The sequence below is a fragment of the Gekko japonicus genome, unplaced genomic scaffold, assembly GCF_001447785.1.
Source record: "Gekko japonicus isolate JY-2015 unplaced genomic scaffold, Gekko_japonicus_V1.1 scaffold424, whole genome shotgun sequence".
Lineage (NCBI taxonomy): Eukaryota > Metazoa > Chordata > Lepidosauria > Squamata > Gekkonidae > Gekko > Gekko japonicus.
The window spans coordinates 408,080-433,290 of NW_015165247.1; the positions used below are offsets into that span (position 1 = coordinate 408,080).

Below are 25,211 nucleotides of genomic sequence, written 5' to 3' on the forward strand. Positions count from 1 at the left end.
TCAAGAGGGAATTAGATAAGCATATGGAGCAGAGGTCCATCAGTGGCTATTAGCCACAAGGGATAGATAGGAACTCTCAGTGTGGGGCAAGTGAGGCTCTGCATTGGGGGGGTGTCAACAGTGGGAGGGCTTCTGGTGTCCTGGCCCCACTGCTGGACCTCCTGAGGGCACCTGGTATTGTTGGCAACTGTGTGACCCAGAGTGTTGGACTGGATGGGCCATTGGCCTGATCCAACACTGGCTTCTCTTATGTTCTTAATTTCTGCCTGCTGAATTTCTCCCGGTCCCCTTGTGGCTCATCGAAAGCACAAAGATCCTTCCTGGAAAAAACAGCTGCCAACCTTCCATCGGAGACGCCGAACACTTACCGTCCCTGAAGGGCTCCCACTGGTAGAAGCGTCCCATGAATTCCTGGTGGTTGTAGGCAGCGCATTGGACAACGCGGGGATCTGGCCGATCGGGTGGGCACGGCTGAGGAAGAGAGGAAGAGACCCTCACGTTATTACCGCCTCTGAGAACGTGACTTCGCTCTGATTACACCCCAGCACGACAGTTGCACAAGCCCACGATTATTTTTTTTAATGAGTTCTATTAAGATTCTTTTTTAACGGAAAGATAAAAACTAAAAAGAAAACCACTGAGGAGCGATGCTCCCTCTAAGCTGTGGAATCCTGTGAGCAAAAATTCTACTTTGTGAGCTACTGGCATTGAAGCTGTGAGCGAGCGATCTGACTACTGCATAAATCGATTTCCTCTGGAGCCCTCCTTCCTGAGCTGAGACAAAAAAAGTGTGAGCCGGAGGCTAAAAAACTGTGAGCTGGCTCACACTGACTCAGCTTAGAGGGAACACTGCTGAAGAGTACAGAAACAGCAAAACAACAGTACACAAACAACCGAAAAAAGAAAAAAGGCAATACGTATATAAAAGAGGTGTCCGGTTTTCTCTATGACAAATACAGGTAAGTTAACACTTACTCCATTGTTCTAAAAAAAGGCTTTCTCCCCCCACATTATCTATCTATTACCCCCCCCTTTAATCATCAAATCCACAAATCATCAGATCATTCGTTTCCATAATGCCAAAAAACAGTCTATAAAGGGTTTCCAATTGTCAATAAAAGGAGAAATTGATTTTTCTCTAATCATAGAATCATAGAATGTTAGAGTTGGAAGGGACCTTGCTGTTCATCTAGTCCAACCCCCTGCACTCTGCAGGAGCACAGCCGAAAGACAGCCCTACAACATACCCGAAAGAGGGTCGTCCAGACTCTGCTTGAAAATGTCCAGAGAAGGAGCATCCACCACCTCCCGAGGCAGACTGTCCCACTGTTCAAAGCAATTTAGCCATCTCTGCAAGCTCTAACAACCCCATCAGCCATTTCTCTATTGTTGGCATTGTCGAACACTTCCATTTTTGAGCGTGTAAGAGTCTCGCTGCCGTTTTCATGTACGCATGCGCTCAATTCTTGCAAATTCCGAAACACCTGCAGCAACTTTAGGCAGGACTGCACGACTGGTTGTCCCCCACCCCAAATGGAGTCCCCACTGGCCACATATGGGGGCCCACGTGGGTCTTGATCACATTTGAAACTGCCTTATACTGGATCGGACCACTGGTCCATCAAGGTCCACACTGCCGACTAAGATCAGTAGTGGCTCTCCAGGGTCACATCACCTACCAGTTGGTCTTTTTAACTGGAGATGCCGGGGATTGAACCTGGGACCTTCTACAGGCCAAGCAGGAACTCCCTACTAAGAAGTAATTCATGGCCTGTTTGTACCACATTTCGGGGGAAACCCAAATTTGCCCCTCAGCTACCAGAAACCTCCTCTCTCAGCTCACCCAGTTCCTCCTCCTCCTTTCCTGGTCTCCCAACCCACCAGAGAGAAAGTCATAGCCCACTTTGAGGTCCTGACCCCCAGCTGGGGAAACTCTGACCTACACTGACATTTAAGAGAGAAGAGTTTGGATTTATACCCCGCCCTTCACTACCCGAAGGAGTCTCAGAGCGGCTTCCAATCTCCTTTCCCTCCCCCTCCCCACAACAGACACCCTGTGAGGTAGGCAGGGCCGAGAGAGCTCTCTTGAGAACTGCCCTTGAGAGAACAGCTCTGAGACAACTTTGACCCAAGGTCACACCAGCAGACGCATGTGGAGGAGAAGTGGGGAATCAAACCCGGTTCTCCCAGATTACAGTCCACGCTCCTAACCACTGCACCAAACTAGTTTAACCTTTGCACACACGCACCATAGCATGTCAGAAGTGGAAGTAGGACACTGCGCCCTCATTCTCATATCTAGAAGGACTACTTGAACCCGCTCCCCTCCCCTCCTCCCCCAGCCCCATCATTTCTTTATCCTCTATTTACAAGGTTCGTACCCCAACTTTCTGCCCCGAGAGAGCCACTGGGGTGGCCGACACATTTAAGCGTGCGAATTACCTTGGAAAGCCACTAAAAACCAACACACAAAGACGTCGTTCAAATGTTGAAACCAAAGCGTACGGTAAGTGCAAAAGGTAAAAAACAGCAGTTAAAACATGGGGGAAGAAGGATGGGTCGTGGAGGGGTTTGGGTGCCACGACCGAGAAGACCCCCTCCCACATTGTCCCCTGCCTGATCTCAAAGGGTGGGGGGACCCGAGGCCGGGCCTCCGTAACACTCGGGCAGGCTCACAAAGTTTTAAGTGGTCCTTCATGCACCAGTCCGACCCCGCTGCTCATTAACTGTATTCATTCACTCTGTCCCGCACTGACATTTTCAGACAATGTTTGTTCTTTTGCTAGACGTGCAATATATAGTAGTAATAAAACTGCTCTGGAAGATCAAGATGTTCCCCAGCATATGCAGGGAGTGACGTGGCAGGCCGCAAACTGCGTTGCCTCTTAATGCTTATATATGAAGCTCCCTGACACTGAATCAGACCCTCGGGGTCCATCAAAGTCAGGATTGACTGCTGAGACTGACAGCAGCTCTCCCGGGTCTCAGGCGGAGGTCTTTCACATCACCTACATCCTGGTACTTTTAACTAGAGATACCGCCGGGGATTGAACCTGGGACCTTCTGCATGCCAAGCAGAGGCTCTGCCACTGAGCTATGGCCTCTCTCCGTGGCTCTCCAGGGTCTCAGGCTGAGGTCTTTCACATCACCCACTGCCTGGTCCTTTCAACTGAAGATGCTTCCGGGGATTGAACCAGGGGCCTTCTGCATGCCAGGCAGAGGCTCTTCCACTGAGCCACAGCCCCTCTTTACAGCTCTCCCGGGTCTCAGGCGGAGGTCTTTCACATCACCTACATCCTGGTACTTTTAACTGGAGATACCGCTGGGGATTGAACCTGGGACCTTCTGCATGCCAAGCAGAGGCTCTGCCACTGAGCCACAGCCCCTCTTTACAGCCCTCCAGGGTCTCAGGCGGAGGGGTCTCTCGCATCGCCTCCTGCCTGGTCCTTTTAACTGGATATGCTGGGGATTGAACCTGGGACCTTCTGCATGCCAAGCAGAGGCTCTGCCACTGAGCCATAGCCCCTCTTTGCAGCCCTTCAGGGTCTCAGGAGGAGGTCTTTCACATGCTCATTATGGTCACCAACCTCTAGGTGGGGCTTAGAGATCTCCCAGAGTTACAACTGATCTACAGATTACAGAGATCAGTTCTCCTGGGAGAAAGGGCAGCTTCCAAGGGGGCGGACCCTAAGGTAGCACATCCCCTCCCTGAGCTCCCAGCCTTCCCCAAACTCTGTCCTCTCCAGGCTCCACTCCCAAATCTCCAGGAATTTCCCAACCCAGAGCTGGCATTCTAATCCTCATGAGCAGCGGCTCCATGTGGGCTGAGCTTCCTGAGGGCAACAGTTGGCCACCGGAGACCCCAGGGAGGAAGCGGATCCCTCGAGGGCACAAGAACATCAAAAGAGCCCTGCTGGATCAGGCCAGTGAGGGTCCACCCAGTCCAGCATCCCGCCTCTCACAGGGGCCACCCAGTTCCTCTGCAGGGCCAGCAACAGGGCAGAGAGGCCGAGGCCTTCCCCTGAGAAGAGCATCAGAAGAGCCCTGCTGGGTCAGACCAGTGAGGGTCCATCCAGTCCAGCCTCCTGTCTCACACTGGGGCCAGGCAGTTCCTCTGGAGGGCCAACAACTGGGCGTAGAGGCTGAGGCCTTCCTCTGAGAAGAACGTCAGAAGAGCCCTGCTGGGTCAGACCAGTGAGGGTCCATCCAGTCCAGCCTCCTGTCTCACACTGGGGCCAGCCAGTTCCTCTGGAGGGCCAGCAACAGGGCAGGGAGGCCGAGGCCTTCCCCTGAGAAGAACATCAGAAGAACCCTGCTGGGTCAGACCAGGGAGGGTCCCTCTAGTCCAGCCTCCCGTCTCACACAGGGGCCAGCCAGTTCCTCTGGAGGGCCAGCAACAGGGCAGAGAGGCCGAGGCCTTCCCCTGAGAAGAACGTCAGAAGAGCCCTGCTGGGTCAGACCAGGGAGGGTCCATCTAGTCCATCATCCCGTCTCACACAGTGACCTCAACCAGTTCCTCTGGAGGGCCAACAACAGGGCAGAGAGGCCGAGGCCTTCCCCTGAGAAGGACATCAGAAGAGCCCAGCTGGGTCAGACCAGTGAGGGTCCCTCTAGTCCAGCACCCTGAGGGGTGGATCAGGCTGAGAGAGAAAGAGACCGGGCCAAGCTCACTAGATAAGGAGGGATACAGCACTTAAACCACTTTCAATAGCACTTCAGTTTGATGGGTCGATGTAGTGCGAGAACAGTCCTCTACAGGGGTCTTGTTGTAGAAAAAGAGCTGCCGGAGCTCATTAGCATAACTCATTAGCATAACTTATTTGCATATGCCACGCCCCCTGACATCACCGGAAGTGACAGAAGGCCACACCCCCTGACATCACCGGAAGTGTGTCAGAAGGCCCGGCTACTTACCCTCCTGCTTCATCCTCATTCCCAAACGGAATGAGGATCGAAGCAGAGGGCGGGGTAAAGAAGGGGGCGGGGCTTCACCACGTGACCGCCCCACCCCCTAGAGGTTCTCTTCCGGAGCTCCGTACCTGAGAGCCCCCCCCCGACTAGAGCCCTGACTCTGCTGCTCCCTCTTGTCCTCACAGCCACAATTACGTCCGTGGGTCTGTCACGCTCTACATCATCAACTTGCACCGGTCCCGGAAGAAAATCAAGCTGGTGGGTACCCTTCGAGACAAACTTGTCCACCAATATGTGTTGCAGCCCTATGGTCAGGAAGGACTGCACTCTAGGTGAGTACTGTTGCCCCTGGTAGGGAACGGGTGATTGCACCGCTTGGAAACAGTGATCATAATGTTGTTGAGTTCATCATTTGTACAAATAGAGAATTGGCCAAAAAGACTCACACAACCATTTTTAACTTTAAAAGGGGTAATTTCTCTGATATGAGGGGACACGTGGGGAGGAAACTGAAAGGAAAAGTAGAAAGGGTCAAAACAATTGGGGAAGCTTGGGATCTATTTAAAACTACGATCCTAGAAGCTCAAAAAATATATATTCCGCAGGTTAGGAAAGGCACAAACAGGTATAGGAAAAAGCCTGCATGGTTAACAAACAGAGTAATGGAGGCTGTAAAAAGTAAAAAGAATTCCTTTAAGCAGTGGAAAGCTAGTCACAGTGAGGCTGATAAAACGGAACACAGGCTATGGCAAATAAAATGCAAGTCTGAGGTCAGGCAGGCAAAAAGGGAATATGAGGAGCATATAGCAAAAAACGTAAAAACCAACAATAAAACTTTCTTCAAATACATTAGAAACAGGAAACCAGCCAGGGAGGCAGTGGGGCCCTTGGACGACCAAGGGGTAAAAGGAGTATTGAAGGATGATAGGGAAATGGCTGAGAAGCTAAATGCATTTTTTGCCTCCGTCTTCACTGTGGAAGATGAGAAGTGCTTGCCCACTCCAGAACCACTGATTTCAGGAGGGGTGTTGGAAGACCTGAGTCAGATTGAGGTGATGAGAGAGGAGGTCCTAAAACTGATAGACAACTTAAAAACTGAAAAATCACCAGGCCCAGATGGCATACATCCGAGAGTTCTGAAAGAACTCAAATGTGAACTTGTAGATCTCCTGACAAAGATATGTAATCTTTCCTTAAAATCTGCCTCCATTCCTGAGGATTGGAAGGTAGCTAATGTCACTCCCATCTTTAAAAAGGGTTCCAGAGGAGATCCGGGAAATTACAGGCCAGTCAGTCTGACGTCGATACCGGGTAAATTGGTGGAAACCATTATTAAGGAAAGAATTAGTAGGCACATAGATGAACAAAACCTATTGAGGCAGACTCAGCACGGTTTCTGTAAGGGAAGATCTTGTCTCACTAACCTGTTAGTGTTCTTTGAGGGGGTGAACAAACATGTGGACAAGGGGGATCCAATAGATATTATTTACCTTGACTTCCAGAAAGCTTTTGATAAAGTTCCTCATCAAAGGCTCCTAAGTAAGCTCAAAAATCATGGGATAGAAGGACAAGTCCTTTTATGGATCAAAAACTGGCTAGTTCATAGAAAACAGAGAGTGAGTGTAGGTGGGCAATTTTCTCAGTGGAGGGTGGTAAGCAGTGGGGTACCGCAGGGATCAGTACTTGGTCCACTGCTTTTTAACTTGTTCATTAATGATTTGGAGATGGGAGTAAGCAGTGAAGTGGCTAAATTTGCGGATGATACAAAGTTGTTCAGGGTGGTGAAAACCAGTGAGGATTGTGAGGCACTCCAAGGGGATCTGTCAAGGATGGGCGAGTGGGCGTCAACATGGCAAATGGGGTTCAATGTGGCCAAGTGCAAGGTGATGCACATTGGAGCCAAAAATCCTAAATATAAATACACATTGATGGGGTCTGAACTGGCAGAGACTGAGCAAGAGAGAGATCTTGGAGTTGTAGTGGATAACTCACTGAAAATGTCGAGACAGTGTGTGACTGCAATAAAGAAGGCCAATGCTATGCTGGGGATTATTAGGAAGGGTATTGAAAACAGATCAGCCAATATAATAATGCCCCTATATAAATCAATGGTGAGACCTCATTTGGAATACTGTGTGCAGTTCTGGGCACCACACCTTAAAAAGGATATTATAGCTTTGGAAAAAGTGCAGAAAAGGGCAACTCGAATGATAAAAGGGTTGGAACACTTTCCCTATGAGGAAAGGTTAAAGCGCTTAGGGCTCTTTAGCTTGGAGAAAAGACGACTAAGGGGTGACATGATCGAGGTTTATAAGATTATGCATGGGAAAGAGCAGGTAAAGAAAGAGGTACTTTTCTCCCTTTCTCACAATACAAGAACTCGTGGGCACTCCATGAAACTGCAGAGCGGTCGGGTTAGAACGGATAAAAGGAAGTACTTCTTCACCCAAAGAGTGATTAACACATGGAATTCACTGCCACAGGAAGTGGTGGGTGCTACAAGCATGGACGGCTTCAAAAGGGAATTAGATAAGCATATGGAGCAGAGGACCATCAGTGGCTATTAGACACAAGATATAGCTAGGGGCTCTGGGGCAAGTGATGCTCTGTCTTCTTGGTGCTTGGGGGGGGCAACAGTGGGAGGGCTTCTAATGTCCTGGCCCCACTGCTGGACCTCCTGATGGCACTGGTATTTCTGGCCACTGTGTGACACAGAGTGTTGGACTGGATGGGCCTTTGGCCTGATCCAACATTGGCGTCTCTTATGTTCTTATGTTCTTATGAGCCATATTCATCTGCAGTAAAAGAGCTACATTCGTGTCCAGTAGCCCCTCAGAGACCTAAACTGCTCTGAGATTCGAATCGAGATCATTAAACAGCCTTTGTGAGAATGAAGTCTTTGGGGGGGGGGGAGGTTACCCAACGGTCCCCCTTCCTGCTAATGAAAAAGGGCCTTTGGGGAGATTAATCTCCAGTGTGAGCAGGAAATTCAATCAAGGGCTTATCTGGCTGCCCACTTCAAAGGGCTGATGACAAAGGGGTTCTTATCTGCAGGGAAAACGCTGATCCAGAGAGGTCAGCCGAGGTTGCGGATCAAAGAGGGGTTTTCCCAGGGAATTAAAGGGGCTGCTTGAAAGCGGGAGGCGAGGGCTGGCAAAGGAGCTTGGCAGGTTTCCACATTGTTTCCGAAACCTGCGGAACCTGTTTGGCCACCGTGAACGTTGGGAGGAGAAGGAATTTCCCGTGTAGATTCCGGGAAAGGAAACCTCTCTCAAACCGCTTTCACCTCTCTTAAGACTGTCCCGTGTCTCCGGCACCTTACAAAAGCCAAATATACCACAGAGGTGATGGGAAAGACCTCCACCTGAGACCCTGGAGAGCTGTAAAGAGAGGCTGTGGCTCAGTGGAAGAGCCTCTGCCTGGCATGCAGGAGGTCCCAGGTTCAGTCCCCAGCATCTCCAGTTTAAAAAGACCAGGCAGGAGGGGATGGGAAAGACCTCCGCCTGAGCCCCTGGAGAGCTGTAAAGAGAGGCTGTGGCTCAGTGGAAGAGCCTCTGCCTGGCATGCAGGAGGTCCCAGGTTCAGTCCCCAGCATCTCCAGTTTAAAAAGACCAGGCAGGAGGGGATGGGAAAGACCTCCGCCTGAGCCCCTGGAGAGCTGTAAAGAGAGGCTGTGGCTCAGTGGAAGAGCCTCTGCCTGGCATGCAGGAGGTCCCAGGTTCAGTCCCCAGCATCTCCAGTTTAAAAAGACCAGGCAGGAGGGGATGGGAAAGACCTCCGCCTGAGCCCCTGGAGAGCTGTAAAGAGAGGCTGTGGCTCAGTGGAAGAGCCTCTGCCTGGCATGCAGGAGGTCCCAGGTTCAATCCCCGGCACCTCCAGCTAAAAAGGTCCAGGCAGGAGGTGAAGGGAAAGCCCTCCTCCTCCCCAGGAGCAGACTGAATCTCATGTGCACAGGAACCCTGCTGTGCTCCTGCAGAGTGCAGGGGGTTGGACTAGATGACCTGCAAGGGGTCACAGTTCCCACTCTAACATTCTATGATTCTATGACTCTAAGAAGAAGAAGAGGAGGAGGAGGAGGAGGAGGAGGAGGAGGAGGAGTCTTGCTCCAGATTGCAAGACCAGATCTAATGGGTGGGAATTACAAGGGAGCCGATACCAGCTAAATATCAGGAGGAACTTCCTAATTGTCAGAGTGGTTGAGCCGTGGAACAGTCTGCCTCGGGAGGTGGTGGATGCTCCTTCGCCGGACGTTTTCAAGCAGAGGCTGGACGATCCTCTTTCGGGGATGTCGTAGGGCTCTCTTTCGGCTCTGCTCCTGCAGAGTGCAGGGGGTTGGACTAGATGAACTGCAGGGTCCCTTCCGACTCCAACATTCTATGATTCTATGATCACGCTCTCTTTCTTTGCATGGGAGACCAGTGAACATCTCTCAGCATACGTGTATGTCTGTCTGTGTGTGTGTGTTGAGTGCCATTTAGTTGCTTCTGACTTACGGAGAGACCCTGTTTCTAGTTCAGTGTGTTTCATTCCATGTGAAAGCAGCCATTTCTTTTCCTCGGCACAAATCTCCCCGCAGTTTCTGTCTGCCAGCCTGGAGGGAGGAAGAGGCAGGACGTGTGTCCCCTGATCCGAGCCGAGTGCGTGTGTGTGCTCTTATGTTCTTAAGAAGAAGAAGAAGAGTTTGCATTTATACCCCATCTTTCACTACCCAAGGGAGTCTCAGAGTGGCTGACAAACTCCTTTCCCTTCCCCTCCCCACAACAGACACACCCTGGGAGGTAGGTGGGGCTGAGAGAGCTCTGAGAGAAACTGCTCTTTTTCAAGGACAGCTCTTATCAGAGCTACGGCTTGCCCAAGGTCATCCAGCAGGTGCAAGTGTAGGAGGAGTGGGGAATCAAGGCCAGTTCTCCCAGGTTAGAGTCTGCGCACTTAGCCACCACACCAAATGGAGAAACTCTGAAAACTGTTCATAAATACCATAGAGCCGCAGAAGGAACAGAGACCACTAGCGTTTTCAGAGTCCCCCTCCTTAGAAAATTGGGACACTTTATTGTTTGCAAAGGCTGCTTGTTTTCGGAGTATGAAAAATTATCTCAGCGATCGTTCCTGGTCCCGGGGGAAGGGGCGCCACGTGGTTCTAGCCCAGCCAGTGCTGGCCCTACCCTGAGCCGAGCGGCCCCTTAGCGTTCGGGACGCTCCTGGCTACCGGCTGCCCAGAAGGGCCACACCCCATGGTGGACTTTTCTTCTCCTAGCCAAATTCCAGAAAAATCCACTGCAGAATAGGAGTCACAGCAACATAGGGTCTTTTTTGCAGGAATTCCTTGATTCTAGCTATTATTCTTTCCACCCAAAGCATAAGCTCAGCTCAGGGGATGTGAAGATGATGGTCCAAAAAACCCCATCACGGATATAGAATCACAGAGCTGGAAGGGACCTCCAGGGTCATCTAGTCCAACCCCCCTGCCTAATGCAGGAAATTCACAAATACCTCTCTCCCCCCCACACCCCCAGTGACCAGTGTTCCTCTAAGCTGAGTTAGTGTGAGCTAGCTTACCGGTTTTTTGGCCTCCGGCTCACACGTTTTTGTCTTAGCTCAGGAAGGATGGCTCCAGAGCAAACGAATTTATGCAGCAGCCAAATCGCTCGTTCACAACAAACGTTCTTGAAAAAAGAGCAGTTTCTGTCAGAGCTCTCTCAGCCCTGCCTACCTCGCAGGGTGCCTGTTGTGGGGAGGGGAAGGGAAAGGAGTTTGTGAGCCGCTCTGAGACACCTTTGGGTAGTGAAGGGCCATGGGGTATAAATCCAATCTCCTCCTCCTCCTCCTCCTCTTCTTCTTCTTCATGCCAGTAGCTCACAAAATGGAATTTTTGCTCACAAGACTCCACAGCTTAGAGGGAGCATTGCCAGTGACCAATGCTCCCTCTAAGGTGTGTTGTGAGCAAAAATTCTACTTTGTGAGCTCCTGGCATTAAAGTTGTGAGTGAGTGCTTTGGCTGCTGCATAAGTTAGTTTGCTCTGGATCCCTCCTTCCTGAGCTAGGACAAAAATCTGCGCTGGAGGCTAAAAAACTATGAGCTAGCTCACACTAACTCAGCTTAGAGGGAACACTGAGAGGGAACTCATACTGAATCTGACGTTCGGCCTCATACTGAATCAGACGTTAGAATCAGGAGCACAGCCGAAAGATAGCCCTACAACATACCTGAAAGATGGTCGCCCAGCCTCTGCTTGAAAACGTCCAGCGAAGGAGCATCCACCACCTCCCCAGGCATTCTGTTCCACTGCTCAACCACTCTGACAGTTAGGAAGTCTCTCCTGATATTTAGCCGGTAACAACTCCCTTGTAATTTCCACCCATTAGATCTAGTCTTGCAGTCCGGAGCGAGAGAGAATAGATCTGCTCCATCTTCTGCATGACAGCCCTTCAAATGCTTGAGGACTGCAATCATGTCCCCTCTAAAACTTATCTTTCCCAGGCTAAACAGACCCAACTCTTTCAGCCTTTCCTCCTAAGACTTGGATTCCAACCCTCTCAACATCCTGGTTGCCCTCTTCTGGGCACGCTCGAGCTTGTCAACCTCCTGCCTAAAATGTGGTGCCCAAAACTGGACACAGGACTCCAGGTGGGGCCTGACCATAGCAGAATAGAGCGGAACGACCACCTCCCGCGATCTAGACACAAGGCTTCTGTTCATGCATCCTAAGATTGCATTCGCTTTCTTCGCAGTCACATCGCACTGCAGGCTCCTGTTTAGCTTGTGATCAACCAGAACACCCAGATCCCTTTCACATGTGCCGCTGTCAAGCCAAGTCCCTCCCGTTCTAGATCTGTGCCTTTGGTTTTTTTGTACCTAAGTGTAGGACTTTGCACTTCTCCCTATTGAAATTCATTTTATTTGTCTCCACCCACTGTTCCAGCCTATCGAGATCATTTTGAATCCTGCCTCTTCGGTCCCTCAAGGTCAGTCTTGCCTACCCCAGGGACTGGGGCAGCTGGGCTTTTCCCCAGCAAGGCCCCTGACCAACCCTGCTTTCACGAACGCTGCTTTGGCAGCCGCTGCCACTACACCACAAGGGTCTTCACGGAAGGCAAGCGGTGGCAGCCATTTTGTGGCTGGTGCCGCCTATCAGGGCAGCCGTTTCGTGATTGGCGTCTCCTCCCGTGGCAGCCACCACACTGTCATGCAGCTGCAGGTCCATCGGGACACTGTGATTGTCGTCCCAAGACCCCAACCTTCCAACTCTCAACCGTGCTTCAGAGCAACACTCCCTCTAAGCTGTGGGGTCTTGTGAGGAAAGATTCTACTGTGTGAGCTACTGGCATGAAAGTTGTGAGCGAGCAATTTGGCTGCTGCGTAAAGTAGTCTGCTCTGGAGCCCCATCCCTTCCTGAGCTGAGGCAGAAATGTGTGAGCCGGAGGCTAAAAAACTGAGAGCTAACTCACACTGACTCAGCTTAGAGGGAACATTGCTCTGGAGCCCCATCCTTCCTGAGCTAAGACAAACATGTGTGAGCCGGAGGCTAAAGAACTGTGAGCCGGCTCACACTGACTCAGCTTAGAGGGAACACTGCTCTGGAGCCCTCCTTCCTGAGTTAAGACAAAAATGTGTGAGCCGGAGGCTAAAGAACTGTGTGCCGGCTCACACTGACTCAGCTTAGAGGGAACACTGCTCTGGAGCCATCCTTCCTGAGCAAAGACAAAAATGTGTCAGCCGGAGGCTAAAGAACTGTGAGCCGGCTCACACTGACTCAGCTTAGAGTGAGCAAAGGGATGTTTTCCCTGGTCTTACGAAACTAACGGTACGGTCCTCACCTCTTGCTGGCAGGCCTTGAACTGCTTGCTTTCTCCCTCGCAGTGGAAGGTTTCTGTCCCCGGAGAGTACAGGTTCCACTGCGACCCTTCGGCCCCCGGCTGCGGGCTGCTCCGTGGGCCTTGGCCCCTGGCGTGGAACTGAACGGGGCCGCCCCGGTGCAGCTGCCAAACGTCCGGCTCGACCGGGCGAGGCGCCACGGGCCGGTCCACATAGAGCCTGTGAGGAGGCCCGGATCCACGCCCGCCTGCCCGGGGCTCGTTCTGCCGCTGGTTCCGCGACCTGGCTTGCCCATGGGGTGGGCGACTGGCATGCCTCGCCCTGGCCCGCAGGTCCATTGAACCGCTGTCGGGACGACGGAGTTCCTCGAGCGTGGTTTTGTGGCTCTTCCCCATCCTGAGTCCTCTCCACTCCGGCGTGGCGCTGTGGTTCCTCGGGTGCCATTCCCCTCGTCCTGGAGCGGGGTGACTGCTATCAGGAGAGGGGAGACGGCCAACATTTCCTGCTAAAACGCTGGGATCTTCCGCGACCTTTCCGGCAGGGACTGAGCTCTCGACTGACTTCCCAGAGACCGGGTCCGCTTGGGAGACGATACGGGCAACATCACTTGCAGAGGCAACGGGGGAATGCGGTGGCGGCAGCTGCTGCTGCCGAGGCCCCCCCGCAGGTCCCAATGGAAGGCCGGGGTGCTGACCACCATCCTGAGACTCTGGCGTGGTCCCTGCCAGCTCCGGGGCTTTCTCGTGGGGCTTTCCTTCCTCGGTGGGCCTGCTTTTCACAGCTCCGGAAGCCACGCCGGGATCTATAGGGTGAGGCTCTACCCCCAGGACCCCCCGGTTGGGGGGATACCCACTCTCGCCCAGGGGGACGTGTCGCATTCCGGGCCCCGGGTCGTCTTCTGCCGGTGCCCCAGCCTGCCCCCGGACCTGAGAAGGGCTTTCTACTTCCGGAAGCGTCTTCGGTTTGCGAACAGGACGAAGGTCGGCTCCGGAAGTCGGCAGTTCCTCCTCCCAACTGGCCGGTTCCTCGCGAGGAGAAGAGCGGCGGGCTTTGCGTTTCGGGTTCGTGGCCCGGGGAAGAGGAGGTGGGGGCGGAGGGGGCGGAGGTCCACCCGCTCGGTTCCCGTGGTGCCTCCTAAAGCGGGGGGCGGCTCCCTCCGCCGTGGCCCCTGCCGCATCGGTGTGAAGAGGCAGAGCAAACGGCACCTTCCCATAGCCATATTTACCCGGCTTGATAGACTCTCGAACACGAGACCTGAAAGACACAAAGGTTGATTTCACATTACCTTTTTACAGGGGTCAGGAGCGCACAGGAGTGGAGCTCTGGCAGTAAGGAGCCCAGGGGCCGGGCACATGCAACAAGCCCCGCCCCCTGCTCCCAGCAGCCCTCAGTCAGAGCAAGAAGCAGCCAGGTAAGTTGCAGAGCCCCCCCCCCCAGTCGAAAACAGTCCAGTGGCACCTTTAAGACCAAGTTTTATTCAGGCACAAGCTCTCCCTCCTCTGCGAGGACAGATCTGCAATACCTAGCAATCCAAAAGAGTCCAGTGGAGCCTGAGCGGTGGGTGTTGCCTTTTGACACACTTCCTGTGATGCCAGGGTGTGTGGCGTATGCAAATGAGTTGTGCTAATGAGCTCCTGCGCCTCTTTTTGTACGAAATGACCCCTGCCTTTTTAAACCACATGGTTTCCGTTATTGGCCCATCATGGAAGAAACCGGTACGGGGACGGCTGTTTCTCACAGCATTTCCCTTCCGGTAAGGAGCCGTCTCTGAAGCGCTGTGGCCATTTCAAACTGTGCCGCTTTCTTTTCCCGCCATTTTCCTCCATACGCACGATCTCCCTGAGAGGGTTTCTTGCTTTTTTAAAACATTTTATTGAGAGCGCTATGAGTCATGCCAGCCACATGACCATGGAAACGTCTTCGGACAGCGCTGACTCTTCGGCTTTGAAATGGAGATGAGCACCACAACCCTAGAGTCGGATTCGACTGGCTTTCGAGCAAGGGAACCTTTACCTTTACCTTTTTATAGTGTTATAGTGCTTCCGATATATCATTTTTTTAAAAAAAAGAGGAGAGATTGCGCACTGGGGCGGAAAAGGACGTGAAAAACTTGTCACTGGAGGAAGCATTACACAGCCTTCTATACCGATTCAGATCCGGAAGAAGAGATTGAAGACCTGAGGAAAGCAGTTTTCGTCAACAACACCTCAGACACGCTTCCCAAATGGGAGACAACCGGCATTGTATGAACATGTAAATATATTCAGGAACTGGTTTCTAAAACGGGTCTGTCTGAAATGACAGGGGGGGGAAAGTTAGCAACCCGTTCCTGAAATGGAATAGATGGGCTGTCTGAAATCCTTCAAAGATTACTGTTTCAGCGGTACCCTGACTGTTGTTTCTGGAATTTCTCCCCCACCTTAACTTGCTGCTGTTTACCAGGAAAAGCCACGCGCCTTTGGAACACAGGTCACGTCTATCAAGTACAGTAATGAGCAGGGCACTTGAGAGAAAGACAGCTTGTTGGAAAGCTAGCATGAGAGCCAGTCCGGTGTAGTGGTTAAATTTCTGGCCTAGGATCTGGGAAACCCTGGTACTTATGGACACAGCATTTAGGAGGCCTGGGTACGAGATCTAGCTCAACCCTGTTATATGATTAGCTGCTGTAGATTTTCCAGGTTATCTGGCCGTGGTCTTGGCATTGTAGGACCTGACGTTTCGCCAGTAGTTGTGACTGGCATCCTCAGAGGTATAACACAGAAAGATGGAGTACTCTCCGTGTCATATAATTATGATTAGGCTTAGAACAGATAAAAAGGAAGTCCTTCTTCACCCAAAGAGTCATGAACCTGTGGGATTCACTGCCACAGGAAGTGACGGTGGCTACAAGCATAGACAACGTCAAGAAGGCATTGGATAAACATATAGAGCAGAGGTCCATCAGGGGCTACTAGCCACAATAGTTCCAGCTCCTGCCAACCTAGCAGTTCGAAAGCAAGACATGGCAAGGAGATAAATAGGTACCACCTCGGTGGGAAGGTAACAGTGTTCCGTGTGCCTTGGTGCTTAGTCATGCCGGCCACATGACCACGGAAACATCTTCGGACAGCGCTGGCTCTTCGGCTTGGAAACGGAGATGAGCACCGCAACCCTAGAGTCGGATTCGACTGGCTTTCGAGCAAGGGAACCTTTACCTTTACCTTTATAGATGGAACACTCTGTCTGGGGCTAGGGATGCTCTGTATTCTTGGTGCTTGGGGGGGCAACAGTGGGAGGGCTTCTGGAGTTCTGGCCCCACTGCTGGACCTCCTGATGGCACCTGGTATTTTTGGCCGCTGTGTGACCCAGAGTGTTGGACTGGATGAGCCACTGACCTGATCCAACATGGCTCCTCTTAAGCTCTTATGTCCGGGGGCAGTGACGCTCTGTCTTCTTGGTGCTTGGGGGGCAGCGGTGGGAGGGCTTCTGGGTTTTGGCCACTGTGTGACATAGAATGTTGGACTGAATGGGGCCATTAGCCTGATCCAACATGGCTCCTCTCATGTTCTTAAGAGGAGAGGTGCATGAGTGGCTATTAGCCACAAGGTCTAGATGAGACATTATGTCTGGGGCAAGGGATGCTCTGTATTCTTGGTGCTTGGGGGGGCAATAAGAGTGGGAGGGTGTTTGGAGTTCTGGCCCCACTGCTGGACCTCCTGATGGCACCTGTTTTTGGTCACTGTGTGACCCAGTGTGATGGACTGGATGGGCCATTGGCCTGATCCAGCATTGGCTTCTCTTATGTTCTTATGTCTGGGGCAAGGGATGCTCTGTATTCTTGGTGCTTGGGGGGGGCAACAGTGGGAGGGCTTCTAATGTCCTGGCCCCACTGCTGGACCTCCTGATGGCCCCTGGTATTTTTGGCCACTGTGTGACACAGAGTGTTGGACTGGATGGGCCTTTGGCCTGATCCAACATGGGCTTCTCTTATGGCCTTATAACGACAAAGCACACATACAACAAGCTCACATGAAAGTGCTCTTGTCCGAGGCCTTTCCTCTGTGTGTTCCAACCCCCTACTGAGATTTTCCCTTCAGGCACAGCCAGTGACTGCCTGGTTCCACCCTCTGGGGGCTCCCAATCCCTCCCCTCGGACGTGTCCGGCCCCAAACTCTCACCTCCTAGAGTCCGGTGACTCCTGCGTCGGGGAAGCGGTCCAGCGGTACCGGCTGCCGGCTACTTGGCTGCCGTGACGCTCCCTGTCGGGGCCGAGGCCTCCCTCGAGGGCTTCCCGCCTCAGAGGCTTGAACAAGGGGACAGACTCCCGCAGAGGAGACCGAGCCGAACCGCTGTGTCTCGAGGGCACCCTCTCCGCACCGGTGACATCCCAGTGTGGCGGCCTTTGAGAGGACGCACGGCTAGGCGGCCTTCCCCTGCCCGGCTGGTTTCTCTGAGGTCTCGGGTGCCGAATCGCCTCACGGGAGGGGGCGGAGTCCTGCCCGAGGCCAGCGACGGTGTCCCGCAACTGGGCCGAGGGTACCTCCTCCGGGGGGAAGTCCCCGTGCCGCGTGTACCGATTCTGAGGACTCTCGGGGGCGACGGGCGTCTGGCGTTGGTTGTGCAGAGGGAGCACGGAACCGCTGCCGTGGAAAGAGAGGGCGGGCCTGACGTTCCTGTCGGTGTGCAGTGGGTAGGAGGGTCTGGCTGGATACGGACTAGCTGCCCGCTCCTCTTGGTACGGCGGTTGTTGCGGGTGGGCGGGGTGGGGCGCTGCCTCCGTCCTCCCGGCCCAGGGGACTTGCTGGTAAGGAGACTGGCAGGATCGAGTCCTTTCCAAGACCCCGAGTCCGCAGGGCTGAGAGCAGGCCGACCACGAGCCCCAGACACCCCACACCCCGAGCGTTCTGCTCCCTGGTCCGTCGTCTTGGGTCGCCTGCCGAGACTGCCGCTGGGGGACCTGGGAGAGAAAGGAGAAGGCGTTAGCCATGACCACCATCCGTCTGGATGCGCGTCTTCCGGTGCGCACGCCCGTTTTATTTATCGAGATGGGTGGCTGGGTTAGTCTGCAGCAGCGGAAAAGAGCAAGAGTCCAGTCGACGTGTGAATAATTTGTTTTTATTTTATTTATATCAGTTTATATCCCATCCTTCCCACAAGCGGGCTCAGGGTGCGTCACAGCAACAGAACAATGAGCAGTGACTCACAAAAGCTTCTACCCTGCCACAAATTTTGTTAGTTTTAAGAAGATAAGAACATAAGAGATGCCAATGTTGGATCAGGCCAGTGGCCCATCTAGTCCAATACTCTGTGTCACACAGTGGCCAAAAATACCGGGTGCCATCAGGAGGTCCAGCAGTGGGGCCAGGACACTAGGAGCTCTCCCACTCTTGCCCCCCCCCAAGCACCAAGAACACAGAGCATTCCTTGCCCCAGACCGAGAGCTCCTATCAATGGTTAATAGCCACTGATGGACCTCTGCTTCCATATGTCCATCCAATCCCCTCTTAAGAACATAAGAAAAGCCAATGTTGGGTCAGGCCAATGGCCCACCCAGTCCAACACGATGTGTCACACAGGGGCCAAAAATACCGGGTGCCATCAGGAGGTCCAGCAGTGGGGCCAGGACACTAGAAGCCCTCCCACTGTTATCCCGCCCCCAAGCACCAAGAATGCAGAGCATCACTTGCCCCAGACTGAGAGTCCCTATCTATACCTCATGGCTAATAGCCACTGATGGACTGCCGCTCTATATGCTTATCCAATCCCCTCTTGAAGCCGTCCATGCTTGTAGCCGCCATCACCTCCTGTGAATTCCATGTGCTAATCACTCTTTGGGAGAAGTAGGACTTCCTTTTATCTGTTCTAACCCAACTGCTCAGCAAGTTCTTGTCTTGTGAGAAAGGGAGAAAAGTACCTCTTTCTCTACCTGCTCTATCCCATGCATAATCTTATAAACCTCGATCATATCACCCCTCAGCCGTCGTTTCTCCAAGCTAAAGAGCCCCAAGCACTTCAACCTTTCTTCATATGGACAGTGTTCCAACCCTTTTATCATCCTAGTTGCCCTTTTCTGCACTTTCCCCAAGTCTTTAAGGTGCCACTGGACTCTTGCTCATTTTATTTATGTAAGACTTTTATAAGCCACATTTTTGCCTTGCGGAACTCAAGGCGGCTCATGGTGTAAATAAAACAACAATTTTTTAAAAAAATACATCAAAGGCCACAATTTAAAATCACAATTGGAACTGCTAATAGATTTTTTTTTTTAAAAAAACAACTAAATTAGTCAAATGTGGTCCTAAATAAGACCATCCTCAGCCGCCTCCTGTAGATCGAAAATGAGGAGGCTAGGCACACCTCCCTGGGACTTCACTGATATTGAAAATACCCGATGGTACTTGACACCAATGAAATTACACAAAATTAATTCTAAGTTATCACCCATGTGTTAGAAAAACTGTGGTAATATAGGCTCATATATGCATTGTTGGTGGGGATGTCCTACGGTACAATCTTTTTGGCTAGAAGTTACATCTGAAATCGAGAAACTGACAGGGTATGCCATCCTCTTACGACCGGATACCATACTCTTAAATTCTTGGAAGGAACTTTCAATCCCTCTATACATTAAAAAGTTAATTACCCTTTTATTTTCAGCCGCTAAAACAAGGATAGCAACCAACTGGAAAGGTCTAAATCCATTAAGTATACGATCTTGGTACTCTAATCTATGGTAAAAAGGTAAAGGTTCCCTTGCTCGAAAGCCAGTCGAATCCGACTCTAGGGTTGCGATATTCATCTCCGTTTCCAAGCCGAAGAGCCAGCACTGTCCGAAGATGTTTCCGTGGTCATGTGGCCGGCATGACTAGACACCAAGGCGCACGGAACGCTGTTCCCTTCCCACTGACGTGGTCCCTATTTATCTACATGCAAATTCTTGCTTTCAAACTGCCAGGGTGGCAGGAGCTGGAACTGGAGACGGGAGCTCACTCCGTCACGCTGCGCACTCGGGTCTCGAACTGCTGAACTACCGACCTTCCACAGCCTGCAGTTCAGCGTCTTAACCACTTGAGCCACCGCAGCTCTATGGAACCACCTGGTAATGGACAAGATTAAAATTTCAGATAGGCTTGCTTCTAACGAGCCATCATATAAGGCTGACTCATTTTACGGGAGATGGCATTTAATTTCGGAAAAGCTGGAATACATTCTGGAACGAATCAGTCCCTCTCAACACGCGCAGCATTATAATTTTACACGCTGTGATTGGGTGTTATGACCAAATACAATGTCCTAAAAGTAAAGGTAAAGGTTCCCTTGCTCGAGAGCCAGTCGAGTCCGACTCTAGGGTTGCGGTGCTCATCTCCGTTTCAAAGCCGAAGAGCCAGCGCTGTCCGAAGACGTTTCCGTGGTCATGTGGCCGGCATGACTAAAAACCAAGGCGCACGGAACGCTGTTCCCTTCCCACCGAAGTGGTACCTATTTATCGACTTGCAATTTCTTGCTTTCGAACTGCTAGGTTGGCAGGAGCTGGAACTAGAGACGGAAGCTCACTCTGTCATGCGGCAACCTGGGTCTCGAACTGCTGAACTACCGACCTTCCACAGCCTGCAGTTCAGCGTCTTAACCACTTGAGCCACCGCAGCTCCTTTTATGTCCTATCAATGTCCTATCAAATGTTTATTAGCTTGATTGTTCAGTATTTTTGTTGTCTGCTTCTAAACATGTGAATAACTATGATTCTTGGTGATATTTACCACCATGTCGGTGGATTTGTCATCAATGTTAATGTTCTGTTTTTGTTTTCCTTGCTAATGTTAATAATTCAATAAAATATATTTTAAAAAAGAAGAAGAAAATACCAGCATATTGGTGCCACCGCCACCCCTGCTCTTGTCATTCCCAACTCTGCTCCTTCTTCCAAATTGCAACCTGGCGTTGCCCTGTCCTGTAGATGCCTCTTCCAGACTCTGCAGACAGGGAGCACTCCAATACAAACAGGGAGTATTCCAATAAAAACAGGGAGTACTCTTATCAAGTGTGTATTATGGGGTAGGGCCAAAGGGTGCCTATTGGGACTGCGGTGTGGGAACAGGAGCCACGAATCGTAAAGGTTCGGGACGGAGAGCAGACAGAGAAGCAAGCTCTCTCTCGGCTCAGGCAAGAGCCAGAAAGCAAGGTCACGATGGCTGCCCAAGCACAGCGCAGCTTTTCAACCCCTGTCAAGCCGAGGGGACTGAAAGAGATGCCTGGAGAGATGGAGCCTCCCCAGAATCTGGGAGGGCATCACAGCCCCAGCAAGCTTGGGTCCGCGGGAGCAAAATTCCCTCGGTTGAGCTTAGTCACGTCGATTCTGCACTACAGCGCCACAAAATCTGTGCTAAGGAAAACTGGATTTGCTGATGCCTAATAAATGACCCCGTTTGTCACGGCAGCTGCGTCTAGCCATTGCTGGTGTGATCGTGCCGCTTCTTTGCCGCGCTGCAGGATCGTCGTGTGATCGCCACCCTCGTTTACCCGCCGGCGCCGAGGGATGGACCCGTGGTGTCCTGCCGGCGCGTCTGATCGCGTAATCCTAGAATCCTAGAGTTGGAAGGGGCCATACAGACCACCGAGTCCGACCCCCTGCCCAATGCAGGACCAGCCTAAAGCATCTCTGACAAATATCCGTCCAGCCTCTTCTTGGAAGGTGCCAGGGAAGGGGAGCTCACCACCAATGCTCCCTCTAAGCTTCGGAGTCTTGTGAGCAAACATTCTACTTTGTGAGCTACCGGCATTAAAGTTGTGAGCGAGTGATTTGGCTCCGGCATACATTAGTGTGCCCTGGAGCCATCCTTCCTGAGCGGAGACAAAAATCCATGAGCTGGAGGCTAAGAAACTGTGAGCTAGCTCACACTAACTCAGCTTAGAGGGAACACTGCTCACCACCTCCCTCGGCAGCTGATTCCACCTCTGAACCCCTCTGACCGTGGGAAAGTTTTTCCTGATCTCCAGCCGACGCCTTTCTGCATGCCATTTACACCCGTTGCTTCGGGTCCTCTCCTCTGCCGCCAGCTGGAACAGCTCCTTGCCCTCCTCCAAGTGACAGCCTTCCAAATGTTTAAAGAGGAGATGTTCTCCCTTCCCCTTCCCCATCTTTTTTTTGTTGTTGTTATTTTTGCATTTGTGCGTGTGCGTGTGTGTCCGTGCCTGGAAGTCATGGCGACCTCTGGCAACCGCCAAGTGGGGCATGGGGGACATTCCGAGGAGTGGCTTGACAGCCCTGCCTCTGCCTCCCAGCCCTGGTATTCTTTAGAGATCTCCCATCCCATGCTCCCTCTGAGCTGTGGAGTCTTGTGAGCAAAAATTCTCCTTGGTGAGCTCCTGGCATGAAGGTGGTGAGCGAGCGATCTGGCTGCTGCATCAATTAGTCTGCTCTGGAGTCCTCCTCCCTGAGCTGAGACGAAAATGTGTGCGCCAGAAGCGAAGAAACGTTGAGCTGGCTCACACTAACTCAGCTTAGAGGGAACACTGGACACCAGCCAAGTACTTGGCAGGGTTGGCCCTGCTTAGCTTCCGAGAGCTGACGAGACTGGGCTTACCTGGACTATCCAGGTCTGGGCCTCTCCTTCTCTTCTTTGGCTCCTATACATGTTGGTCAGGGACCCGTCTCCGAGACCAGGGGTCCACGACATTTTTGAAGCTGTGGGCACCTTTGGGATTCTCACACAGGGTGGTGGATGCAGCTACAAAATGGCTGCTGCGGGAGGCGGAGCCTATGACAAAATGGCCGCCACGGGTGGCGAAGCCGTTCACATGGAGGAAGCCCAGGTTCGGGGGTGTGTGTGTGTAAAAAAACACGCTGGGAAGGAGGAGAGCGACAGAGAATAAAACCAGTACTGTGGTGACAGCTGCAACTGAAGGGTTATTTTGGCCCCAGTCACACGGGCCGGCTATCGCGGGGGGGGGGGGGGGGGGCTGACACCCCCGGCAGATTTTATCCGCGATCAGACACGGCGGCAGCACACCACGGATCCATCCCTCGGCACCAGCGGGTAAACAAGGGTGGCGATCACACGACAATCCTGCAGCACGGCAAAGAAGCGGCGCGGCGCGATCACACCAGCAATGGCTAGGCGCAGCCGCCATGACAAAGGGGGTCATTTATTTTTTTTAAGCCGAAACGGCACTTTCGCTTTCTTCTTTGTGCGCATGCGCCGTTGGGTGCTTGTGCGCATCTTGTGGAGACTTGGGGGGGGGGAACTGTTTGCGAAGGGACATGGGCAGGCGCCGGATGCCACCACCGGAAACGCGATCAGACGCCAGCCCTTGCCCCGCGGTTTCCGGAAACTAGTACCTCGGAGGTACTAGTTTTTTACGCCGCATCTTCAGCGGGAAGCCTCGGGTTCCCCACGGGAGCTCTACGCTTCCCAGATGTTGCGGTGTGATCGCGCCCGGAAAATCCGCCTATCTTCTGTCTCTGTAGCGTGGCTAATGCTCCGTGTGACCACAGCCACCAATTCGCAGAGCCAATCAGAACTCCAGTGACCAGTCAAAAGCCCTGATGGGCCGGAGCCCCAACTGGCCATGCCCACTTTCTTAAAATTGTGGGCGCCAGGAAAAGAGACAGCCAGACGGCGCCATTGTGCCCACGGGTGCCACGTTGGGGACCTGCGTCCTGTTTGCTATGCGATAACAGTATCAACCCAACTCTTCCTTATGTGGCAAAGAAGTTCCCCTCTCCCACCTTGGGCTGCGTCTCCTTCCCACGTCTCCTTCCCCCTTGCAGATGTGTGGGCGTGAGCCGATGCTTCCCAGCTGGCGACCAAATAAATACCCCACATCACCAGCCAGCTGTTCGCTCCCTCGTCGGGCGGTGATGTCACGAGGGCGCCAAGGAGAAGAGGTCCGGAGAGGGCACATTTTTCAGCCAAAAAAGGAAATTATTAATAAAACGAAGAGGCCGGCCGAACAGGCCAGACATTTTGGCACTCTCCTGGAGTTTGCTGGAGGGAAAGATAGTGCCGCCTGGGGAAGATAACGAAGGCCCCAGGCCGCCGCGCAAAGGGAACCTGGTTTCCTTCTGCAAAACGCAGCGGCAAGAAAAGAGAACAGAAGAACATAAGAGAAGCCAATGCTGGATCAGGCCAGTGGCCCATCCAGTCCAGAACTCTGCGTCACACAGTGGCCAGAAATACCAGGTGCCCTCAGGAGGTCCAGCAGTGGGGCCAGACTTCCATAAGCCCCCCCCAACACCAAGAAAGAGCATCACTGATCCAGACAGAAGAACATAAGAGAAGCCATGTTGGATCAGGTCAATGGCCCATCCAGTCCAATGCTCTGTGTCACACAGTGGCCAAAACCCAGGTGCCCTCAGGAGGTCCACCAGTGGGGATTGAGCCTGGGACCTTATGCATGCCAAGCAGAAGCTCTTCCACTGAGCCACGGCCCCTCGCCCATCTTATGAACACATTTGAAGCTGCCTTCTACTGACTGAGAACATCAGTCCTTCAAGGTCAGTCTTGTCTATTCCAGGGTGTCATGTCTGAGGTCTTTCCCATCACCTCCTGCCTGGTCCTTTTAACTGGCGATGTTGGGGATGGAGCCTGGGAGTTTCTCAATACCAAATCTCTTGGAGGGGGGGTTGTTGAGCGTTCACTCGAGAAGGCGGGGCTTTCCGCTTCCGAGGTGGGGCTCCTTTGGGCTGCCAGGTACTAAGACGCTCCTCGTCAGCCCCAGCAGCTATTTGGGGTCCCAAACCAGACTGGGGCCATCTTCTGCCCCCTTTCTCACAATACAAGAACTTGTCGGCACTCAATGGAATTGCTGAGCACTCGGGTTAGAGTGGATAAAAGGAAGTCCTTCTTCACCCAAAGAGTGATGAACACGTGGAATTTACTGCCACAGGAGGTGGCAGTACAAACATGGACGGCTTCAAGAGGGAATTAGATAAGCATATGGGGCAGAGGTCCATCAGTGGCTATTAGCCACAAGGTATAGATAGGGACTCTGGGGCAAGTGATGCTCTGTCTTTTTGGTGCTTGGGAGGGGGCAACAGTGGGAGGGCTTCTACTGGTGGACCTCCTGATGGCACCTGGTGGACTTCCTGTTGGACCTCCTGGTGGACTTCCTGATGGACCTCCTGATGGCACCTGGTATTTTTGGCCACTGTGTGACAGAGTGTTGGACTGGATGGGCCATTGGCCTGATCCAACATTGGCTTCTCTTATGTTCTTATGGTGGGGATGATTGACAGCCCAACTGCTGTCAGCACCTTCCCCAACCCACCTGGTGGGGCAACCAAAGGCAAAGGTGTGGTATTAGGTCTGGAAGTGGCAGAAATCACAATCCCTAGCCTTGTCCTCTGTTTTAGCAAGAGGTGGAAATGAGACTGTCTCTTTGTTGAGAGTTGCTGAATGCCAAGCCTGCTCCTCTCAGTCTGAGGAGCATACCAGAGATAACTTGCAGCCCTGCTCGCTGCAACCATTCCATGATGGGCTGACTTCTGGGGTAGGCTTCGGGAAGCATC

General features: G+C 52.5%; 1 protein-coding gene across 1 annotated transcript in view; it reads right to left on the reverse strand.

Moving 5' to 3' along the window:
* ADAMTSL4 (ADAMTS like 4) overlaps positions 1-13,542 on the reverse strand; it is a 50,238-nt gene extending 36,696 nt beyond the window's left edge. Inside the window, exons 1-2 of the mRNA XM_015410096.1 lie at positions 12,727-13,542; positions 369-471 (exon numbers count right to left, since the gene is read on the reverse strand). Of these exons, the coding sequence (XP_015265582.1) occupies positions 369-471; positions 12,727-13,119 (496 nt within the window). The 5' untranslated portion in view covers positions 13,120-13,542. The remainder of the gene's footprint in view (positions 1-368; positions 472-12,726) is intronic.
* Positions 13,543-25,211: the final 11,669 nt, after the last annotated feature.